Consider the following 10663-nt stretch of genomic DNA (forward strand, 5'->3'; position numbering starts at 1 on the left):
ATCTTACAGTAAGAGAAAAGGATTCCAGTGAGTGGAATAACACCCATAATTCCAGTTGCAAAATACATCACTAACTCATTGAGGAAAGTGTCAGAACAAGCAAGTTTGACTACCAGACTAATTTCACAGAAAAAGTGGGAGATGTCTAAATGTGTACAAAAAGTTAGTTGCAAAACCATTAAGACATTTAATAGAGAGTCCAGAATACTCAATAACCAGGATGCCAGAAGCAGGAGGCAACAGAACTTGGGATTCATGATCACCATGTAGTGTAGTGGGTGACATATGGCCACAAACCGGTCATAAGCCATCACTGTCAAGAGGAAATTGTCTAATGCTCCAAAAAGAATGAAAAAGTGCATCTGAGTGATGCACTCTTCATAGGTAATGATTTTATTCTGCATCTGAATGTTCAGCAGCATGTTTGGAACAGTGGTGGAGGTGAAGCAAATGTCTGCAAAAGAGAGGTTGGAGAGAAAGAAGTACATGGGAGTGCGGAGGTGGGAGTCCGTGATGATGGCCAGGATGATGAGCAGGTTCCCAGTGAAGGTGACCAGGTACATGGTCAGGAACAGTCCAAAGAGGAGGGGCTGAAGTTCTGCCTTTTCTGAGAGTCCCAAAAGGATGAATTCTAAAATATGTGTTTGGTTTCTTGGTTCCATATAGCTAATGAAACTGTTGAAAAGGAGAAATGAGCACTGTAAATATAGCTATTATTAATGAACAAATATATAATAGAAGTGCTGTTTTTATATTCTAAATATGCTAAATTAATTAATACCTAATTAATATCGGAGTCCTGGCGTGGTGCTGTAGGATAAGCACTGGACTGTTAACAACAAGTTTGATGGTTCAAACCCTCCAGCTTGTTATTCTTGAGGTTACGTTGTGTCGAGTCAGTTCTAACTCATAGCGTCCTTATGCACAACATAACGAAACACTGCCTGGTCTTGCACCATCCTCACAATCTTTGGTAAACCTGAACCTACTGATGCTGCCACTATGTCAATCCATTTGTTGGGGTTCATCCTCTTTTTCACTGACCCTCCACTTTACCTAGCATGATGTATAACTCCAGGGAATGATCTCTCCTGATAATAAGTCTCACCATCTTTACTTCTAAGGAGTATTCTGGATGTATTTTGTCTAATACAGATTTGATTTGTTCTTCTAGCAATCCATGGTATTTTCATAACTCAAATTCATAAATTCTTCTATGGTTTTCCTTATTCACTATCCAAATTTCACATGTATATAAAGCTATTGAAAATACCATGGCTTGGTTCAAGTACACTTAGTCCTCAGACTGACATCCCATGAACACTTTAAAAAGGTCTTGTGCAGATTTGCCTAATGCAATACATTGTTTGATTTCCTGACTGTTATTACTATGAGTGTTGATAGTGGATCCAAGCAAAATGAAGTCTTTGATAACTTCATTGTTTTCTACATTTATCATGATGTCATTTATTATTACAATGGTGATGAAGTGAGGAGTTTTCTTCTTTACTTTGAGGTGCAACCCAAACTAAAGACTGTGGTCTTTCACCTCCATCAGTATTTTAAGTCTTTTTCAATTTCAGCAAGCAAGGTGTTTTTGTTTGTTTCTGTTTTTTTCTTTTTTTTTTTTTCCAGTATGTCTTAGGTTGTTATGATTAATCCAATCCTGATGCCACATTATTCTTGATATAACCCAATTTATAGTTTGAATCAGAATAGTAAAAGAATATAAGTGTGGTACACCCCTTTCCTGATTTTAAATCTCTTTCTGATAGTTTACTTTTAGCCAATGCCCATCTGATGTCAGAAATGATATCACTCATTCCACATCTTCATCTGTATCTGGCTTTAACCTCCAGTATTTCTCTGTCAATGTACTATTGCAACTGTTTTTGAATTTTCTTTAGAAAAAAATTTACTTTCATGTAAGATGAATGCTATTGTCCAAAATTTTCTGCATTCCATTGGGCCACCTTTATTTGGAATGGGCAAAAATATGTGTCTTGGAAGAGATCAGTTGGTCAGATAACTGTTTTCTAAATTTCATGACATAGATGATTGAGTGTCTACATTGCTGCATCTGTTTGTTGAAAGATTTCAATCTGTATTCCACTTATTCCCAGAGCCTTGTTCTTTGCCAATGCCTGCAGTGGATTCCTTGGATTCCTCCTTCAATATAATTGGCTCTTGATCATATGCCATCTCTTGAAATGGTTGAATATCATCCATTTGTTTTTGGTACAAGTACTCTGTGTATCCCATCTATCTCCTTTTGAAAATTTTTTTAATTTAAGGTTTTTATTGCAGATTGAGTTGAAGTTTACAGAGCAGATCATCAGTTTTACATTCAATAAATCATCCATCTTGTTTCATTACAATGATTGTAATCCCCTCCAGGTATCATCAGTTAACAGTATTTCTCTCTATTCACTTTAGCTTTTTTAAAAAACAAAGACAAAAAACACTCAGGCATATATCATAATTTGTATAACCAAAGGGCACATTCTTCAAGTCTGCCTCCTGGTCACCATCTCTTAGTCCTTCACTTCCCATGAATCTAGAGTCCTTAGCTGCTCCCTCTCTCCATGTCCCCATCTCTGCCTCCATCTTTGGTGTCACTGCTTCTCTAGATAAGATCTCTCATTCTGCTTATGCTCTTCTCCTTTGATGATCCTAGGGTCCTTTGTTTCTGGAATGTAAGATTAAGCACTCCGTGTTTTTGTTTAAAAAAACTCTACCTTTACAATTGTGAGCGTCTCAATTAGTCATGATAACTATTACTCATTATTGAATCGTAAGAATCTTATCCCCATCTCTTTTAACTAGACCCATCTAGACAAGATGAAATCTATTCAGTGGGGACTCTTTTATTCCCCACACATTATTAAACTAAGTTCCCCCTTGACCATCTATCTTCTTTGAATGCTTTCTGAATCATTCGATATTTACCCATTGTTGTTGCTGTTGTTAGGTGCCATTGAGTTGGTACTGACTCATAGCGGCACTATGCCTATGAGAACAAAACACTGCCTGATTCTGGGGCAACCTCACTCAGGATATGCTACTTCTTGAAAAGGTTGAATATCAACCATTTCCTTTTGGTACAATGACTCTGTATACTCCTTCCATCTTCTTTAGATGCTTTTTGCATCATTCAGCAATTTGCCCAGATAATCCACCAATAATGTGAGTCGAGGCTTGATTTTTTTCTTCAGTTCCCCAGCTTGAGAAATACTGAGCATGTTCTTCCTCTTTGGTTTTCTGACTCAGAGCTTTGCACATTTTGTTGTAATAATTGTGTTTATCTTCTTGAGCTGACCATTGAGATTTTCTGTTCAGCTATTGTACCTCCCATTTCTTCCATTTGTTTTAGCATCCCTATGCTGGAGAGAGAGTGTCAGTGAATGTTCTTACATCCATTTTGCCATTTTTCTTCTTCTTGTCTTTTTAATGACTGTTTGCTTTCTTCCTGTGTGATGTTCTTGATGTCATCCAACAACTCTTCTCATCTTTGGTCTTTAGTGTTTAATGTAACAAATCTGTTCTTCAGATGATCTCTAAATTCAGGTGGGATAAATTCAAGATCATATTTTGGCTCTTGTGGACTTGTTTTAATTTTCTTCAGCTTCAGTTTGAATTTACATATGATCAGTTGATAATCTGTTCTGTAATCTGCCCCTGGCCTTATTTTGAATGGTGATATGGAGCTTTTCCATCATCTGTTTCTGAAAATATAATCATTTTGATATCTTTGTATTACATCCAGTGAGGTCCATGTGTATAATCATCCCTTATGCTGTTTAAAGAAGGCATTGATTTTGCAGAATTCTATCATGCATTCTCCAGCATCATTTCTATCACCAAGGCCATGTTTTCCAACTACTGATCCTTCTCTTTCCTCCCAACCTTTGCATTCCAATCACCAGTAATGATCATTATATATTGATTACATGTTTGGTCAATTTCAGATTGAAGAAGGTGGTAGAATTCTTCTATTTCATCCACACTGGCCTTAGTTGTTGGTGCATAAATTTGAATATTAGTAGTATTAACTGGTCTTCCTTGTAGACACAGATATTATCCTATCACTGACAGCATTGTACCTCATGCCTGATCTGGATATGTTCTTTTTGACAATTAAAGCAACACCATTCCTTTTCAATTTGTCATTCCCTGCATAGTAAACCATGTGTTTGTCAGATTCAAAATGGCCAATACCAGTCCATTTCAGCTCACTAATGTCTAAGATATTGATGCTTATGCATTCCATTTTTTTTTTGACAATTTCTAATTTTCCTAGATTCATACTTTGTACATTCCATGTTCCGATTTTCAATGGATGTTTACAGCTGTTTCTCTTCATTTTGGTTTGTGCCCCATGAGCAAATGAAGGTCTCATGGCTTTACTCCCACAAGCTTTACTCCATTCGCATCATCACAGTCAACTCTACTTTGAGGAGGCATCTCTTCCTCAGTCTCATTTTGAGTGCCTTCCAACCTGAGGGGCTCATTTTCCAGCACTGTATTTGACAGTGTTTCTCTGCTATTCATAAGGTTTTTCAGTGACTAAATATTCAGAAGTAATTTGTCACTCTTTGCTCCTAGTCTGTCTTCATCTGGAAGCTCATCTGAAACCTGTCCATCATGGGTGATCCTGTTGTTGTTATGGGCTGTGGAGTCGGTTCCGACCCATAGTGACCCTTTACAGGGTTTCCAAGACTATAAATCTTTACAGGGAGCAGAAAGCCTCATCATTCTCCTGCGGAACAGTTGGTAATTTTGAACTGCTGACCTTGAGGTTGGCAGCCTTATTCATAACCACTATGCTATCAGAGCTCCTTATGGGTAACCCTGCTGGTATTTAAATATCGGTGGCATAGCTTGCAGAATCACAGCAACTCAGAAACACAGCAAACACAGAAACACAGAAGCCACCACCGTACAACAAGCTGACTGATGAGTGCCTTTAGTATATCAAGTTGAGGCTTGATTTTTTTCCCCTTTTTTCTTCTTCTTCTGTTCTTTCAGCTTGAGAAAAGCTCAGGGTTTTCTTTTCTTATGGTTTTCTAACTCCAGATCTTGGCACATTTCATTATAATACTTGACTTTGTTTTCTTTTGCTGCCCTTTGATAATTTCTGTTCAGCTCTTTTACTTCCTCATTTCTTCCATTTGCTTTAGCATCTCTGTGCTGGAGAGCAAGATTCAGAGTGTCTTCTTACATCCATTTTGGTCTTTTTCTTCTTTCTTGCCTTCTTAATGATCTTTGGCTTTCTTTTTGAATGGTGCTATCTATGTCATTCCACAACTCTTCTGGTTATTGGTCATTTGTGTCTAGTGCATAAAATCTCTTCTTTAATTGATTTTAAATTCAGGTGGGACACCTTCAAGAGCAAATTTTGACTATCATGGACTTGTTTTCATTTTCTTCAGATTCAGCCTGGACTTGTGTATGAAAAATTGATGGCCTCTTTCACAATCTGACCTTGGTCTTATTTTGACTGTTGATATAAAGCTTTTCCACTGCCTTTTTCCACATATGTAGTTCATAAGATTTTCTGTATATTACATCTGATGAAGTCCATGTGTACAGTCATCTTTAACTCACCAGCTACTCCTTGAAAGTGTTGTAAAGTTTCCCTATGAGTCAGAAGTGACTCGGCAGAATTTGCCAATTGCAATAGTTTATAATATGTCTAGTTCAAATACACTTTAGCTGAGAATTTCATGTAAACCCTAACTACGGAATCTTCTTAATGTAGAAATTGTTTGATATTAGAATTGTCGTTAGAGATGCCATTAGAGAGATTGCATCAAAAGAACAATGAGAGACCATCTCACCCCAGCACTACTTGCAAAGTTCAAAGAAAGAGAAAATACAAGTTGGCAAGGGTGTGGAGGAGTTGGAACCCTCATACACTATTGGAGGACTGTAAAATGGTGGAACCATTGAGGAAAATGGTATGGTCTTTCCTCCAAAGGTTGTAAATAGAAATACCATATGATGCAGTAATCTCTATACTTGGCATGTTGTTGTTCTTAGTACCATCAAGTCATTTCTGACTCCCAGTGACTCTGATTGGGCTTCCAAGTAGTGGCTGGTGAGTTTGAACTGCCAACCTTTCACTTCTAACCAGCCTTTCAGTCCAGTGCTTATTGTATGTCCTAGATGAGTAAGAACCATGGATCAGATAGTCATAGGCATAACTGTCTTTGCTGCAGCACTGTTTATAATAACAAAAAGATGGAAACAACCTAAATGCCCTTCAATGTATGAATTAACTTTGGTGCATACATACAATGAGATGCTCTGTAACATTAAAGAATAATGATGAATCTGCAATCTCCTAATATAGAATAAACTGGATGACATTGTGCTGAGTGAAATCAGTCAATCAAAAAAGGATCAATATTGTATGAGAACATTATTGTAAAAACTCAAGAAAAAGGTTTTCTCTCTGAAAGAAATATTCTTTGAAGATTACCAAGGGTAGAATGGAGGAGGAACGATCAACTTACTAAAGGGAAGACACTTTTTAACTTGGTTGAAGGGGAAAGCAATATACAATAAAAGGAAGATTTTAAAAACCATGATTGAGCCAGGTTAACACACAGGAGTAATGCAATACTTAAAGGCAAGAGAGTTAAATACAAAATACAATGTTAGATACAAAATCCTGCAATACAGTAATCTATGGTTAGTGGTACTAGTGTGCTGTGAAGTTGGTTACCACTCATAGCAACACTTTATAAGGTTTCCAAGATCAGAAAGTCTCATCTCTGTCCCACAGAACAACTGGTAGTTTCAAACTGGTGACCTGGAGGCTAGCAGTCTTACTTGTAACTGCTATGCTACCAAAGCTCCTTGTAAATACATGGAATCACACTCAGGCTACAAACATATGTGTAGGCTTTACAGAAGATATTTGTACATGGTATGTACCTTGATGCCAATAGATCCATGAACATGGTGGAGCATACAGCGGACAAAGTTATGAAACATAACCAAACGTCTTAGTACTCAGTAACATAGTCTCAGTCTCAGGGGACACCAGGGTCAATTGGCATAATATAGTCCATTAAGACAATGTTCTACATCGTATTATCATGAGTAGTGACTGGGGTCTTAAAAGCTGTGAAACGTCATTTAAGGCGCAACTAGAGGAAATAGGAGTGATGATAATTGAAGACACTTGGAAACAATTAGTCCAGTGGACTAATGAACCAGGGGACATTAGTCTCCATAACTCTGAGACCAAAAAAACCTAGAGGGTGTCAGACTACCACTACTAACTCCTCTGAAAGGGAAAACATTAGAAGATCCTGATAGAGTGAAGAAAATGTGAGACAATATTCAAAAGCATAAAAAAGGGACCAGACTTAACTGTAGGAAAGAAATTAGTGGAACACCAAGGCTATGGCCTTTGTTTACCCTTCTCGTTTGGAACTGAATGCATCCAAGTGTCTCATACTTGGCTGAACAACATGTAGGTCTATTGGTGGAACAACAATAATAATGAGGTATGCACTCTCTAGAATTACGAACGATTTGATATAAAAAGGAGAGCATTTGCTCATGAAAATGTTTGCAAGGGTTAGGAAAGAGGGAGGAATGAAAACTAGGATCACAGGAAGAAGTGGAATAAGCAACATTGAAAGGACTGCATTAAGATGAAATAAAATGCATATGATTTGTTTAATCTGATCTGTAAACATTTACCTAACTTGCAATAAATACTTTAAAAAATAAATCAAATATATATTTCATTGAGCAAATCAGCTGTACAAGAACACTAAACTGCTAGAGAGCTAAGAAGTCAGTTTGAGGACTAAGGTGCTCTTGAAGTAAGCCATGGTATTTTAAATCACCTCATATGCATATGAAAGCTGAACAGGAATAAGAAAGATCTTAGAAAAATTGATGCTTTAGAATTTTCCTGCTGATGAAGAATATTGAAAATATCGTGGACCACCAGAAGAGCAAATAAATCTGTCTTGAAAGAAGTATCACTAGAATGTCTCTTAGAAGTGAAGATGGTGAGACTTTGCCTCAGGTAAATTGGACGTGTTATAAAAATAGACCAGTATCTGGAAAATGACATCATTCCTGGTAAAGTAGAGGCTCACTGAAGTAAAGGAAGTTCTGTAATGAGATGGACTGATACAATGGCTGAAACAGTGAGCTCAAACATAACAACAATTTTGAGAATCCACCAGGACTGTGTCATTTTTCATTCTGTTTTGCACAGTTTTTGTAGTCAGAGTCAACTTGATGGAACCTACCAACAGTAACAAAAAGAGTTCTTGAGGGCACTGGGAGCAGCAGAAAATTTTCATTTAAAAATGTTTTCCCTTAAATATTATTTTAGGACATTTGTATATTTAATTTTGGGGTCAATAGACTATAAGTAAATCAGTAAATGATTCATAGTGAACATGATTATGAAGTAAAATAATACAGGTAAGTTACAGAGTGAACGGCTATGATTCTGTGTAGTCACCTCTGATCAGGAGCCTTTAAGTAGAAATCCTGAAGATTAGTCAAGCAGAAAACTGTGAGAAAAGAATTTTAAGCTCTGGCAGCATAGTGGTTATGAGTCAGGTTGCTAACCTTAAGGTCAGCAGTTTGAAACTACCAGCTGTTCCATGAGAGAAAGATGAGGCTTTCTGCTCCAGTAAAGATTTATAGTCTCGGAAACTCTATGTAGGATTGCTATGAGTCAAATCTGACTCTACAGCACATAACCACCACCAAGCAGTGGAAATCCCATCTAGCAACAACAAGGAAAATGGAGTAATTGAAGCAGAGAAAAGGAACTGGATTGAGGCTGACATAAATAGTAAAAGGGAAACAAGAAATAGTTTACTCTGATGCTGTGAAGACTTCATGATATGTAATTCTACAATTCATTCACTATTCTTTGTATGAATTATTAAAGGAGCATTGGTGGCAAAGTGGATAACAACAGTAAATTCAACAGTTCAAATCCACCAGCTACTCTGCTTGGGAAATATAACTGTTTCTGATTCCATAGAGGTTTCCCAACTAAGGGTAGCTATGAGTCGGATCACATTTGATGGCACTCAACAACTTGTGTATTATTATATAACCCATCACATTACATTACATTATAATAAGCATCAGGATGATTCAGATGGTTGACTATCCAAGTACTAGCTATAAAGTTGGCAGCTGGAACCAGCTCAGAAGAGTCTTTGAAGAGAGACATGGCAATATGCTTCTCAGAGGTCACAGTTTTGAAAACCCTCTAAAACAGTTTTGTTCTGCAATGTGGGTTTGTAACGAGTTGAAATTGACTTGAAGGGAACTAATAACAGTAACAACAATAGTATACTATGATATATTGCACTATGCTTGCTGTGCTATGTTATGTTATTTATAAATACCAATATAATATATATAAATGATGCATAATGCATCCTTCTCTAAAAGATACTCTCTCCTTAACTTCTATGTGGTATAATATTAACATCATTTTATTGTAAAAGACAGCTTGAGATATTTACACAAATTGTATCCCATTCACTGATAATTTCTACTTTTACCTCTAAGTTATGTTACTGTATTATGTATCCCTGTACTTTCGACTGAATCCATCTGATAGCAAAAGGCACTCTACAGATGAACCAGCCCATTTAAGAACCTCACTCTCTTTTAAGAACTGAATTTTATAATTTAGGGATTACAGTGGAGTAGTCATGACTGTGGTATGTCAAGGACCAGTCAGATCTGAGGTAGAGATTTTTTTAAATTGATTTATACCCATGTGATAGAGAAGGTAGAAAACCAGTCTAGTGAGATGAAGAAAGTAATGAAGTAGATAAAAAGGGAGGAAAGGTGATAATTAGAAGCTATTTAAGATTCAGAGGAGAGATGGGATAGTAACTTCCTTAGGTGCTGGCAGCCTTTCAGTCCCTAGTATCCCCACAGCACCAAGAAAAATTATATTAGTGGAATTACCCAACTGGATAATTATAAAATAATATCTATATCATAAAGACAACGTTCAAAATCAGTAAAGAATTTAAACATACATAGAAAAATAGCAATGTTTCCTTTCAAAATTCAAATCATTTGTGATGTATTTGGTTATAAGAAAAAGTAATCATTTTATTAGTGAAATGCTAGTGGATTACACCAGCCTTTAAATAAGAAATGATATAAACTCAACACAACTTCTAGAAAGTAAGAGCAGAGGGAACATTTCCTAACTCATTCTGTGAATCAAAATTACACAATGTCAAAAATACATGCAGATATTAAAACAAAGGAAAAATACAGACCAATGTCATTCATGAACATAAATGAAAAAAATCCTCAGTAACATATTTGCCTCTTGATTTTAACAATTTATGAAAAGAATTACATGAAACAAGCAAATGAGGTTTATTACAGAAATGAAAGACTGGTTCAAATTTTAAAATCAATTAAATAATATCCTACATCAACTCAACAAAGAAAAAAATCATAGCTATATCAATTAAAGTAAAATAATTATTTGACAAAATTCAAAATAATTATTTATGTTTAAAAAATTCTCCAAAAGTTAGAATTAGAATTTCCTTTCCTTGATAAAAACATCTACAAAAGTTACAACTAGATCATGTTTAATGATGAAAAACTAGGCCCTTTCCTCTTTAGC

The 10663-nt window shown here is 36.2% G+C and overlaps 1 protein-coding gene across 1 annotated transcript in view; it reads right to left on the reverse strand.

Annotated features, from left to right (window-relative positions):
- The window catches only part of LOC102828273 (olfactory receptor 7A10-like), a 26844-nt gene extending 26182 nt beyond the window's left edge, over positions 1-662 (reverse strand). Inside the window, exon 1 of the mRNA XM_006877497.1 lies at positions 8-662. Coding sequence (XP_006877559.1) covers positions 8-662 — 655 coding nt within the window. The remainder of the gene's footprint in view (positions 1-7) is intronic.
- Between the last annotated feature and the right edge of the window lie 10001 nt (positions 663-10663).

This window comes from Chrysochloris asiatica, unplaced genomic scaffold, assembly GCF_000296735.1.
Source record: "Chrysochloris asiatica unplaced genomic scaffold, ChrAsi1.0 scaffold00517, whole genome shotgun sequence".
Lineage (NCBI taxonomy): Eukaryota > Metazoa > Chordata > Mammalia > Afrosoricida > Chrysochloridae > Chrysochloris > Chrysochloris asiatica.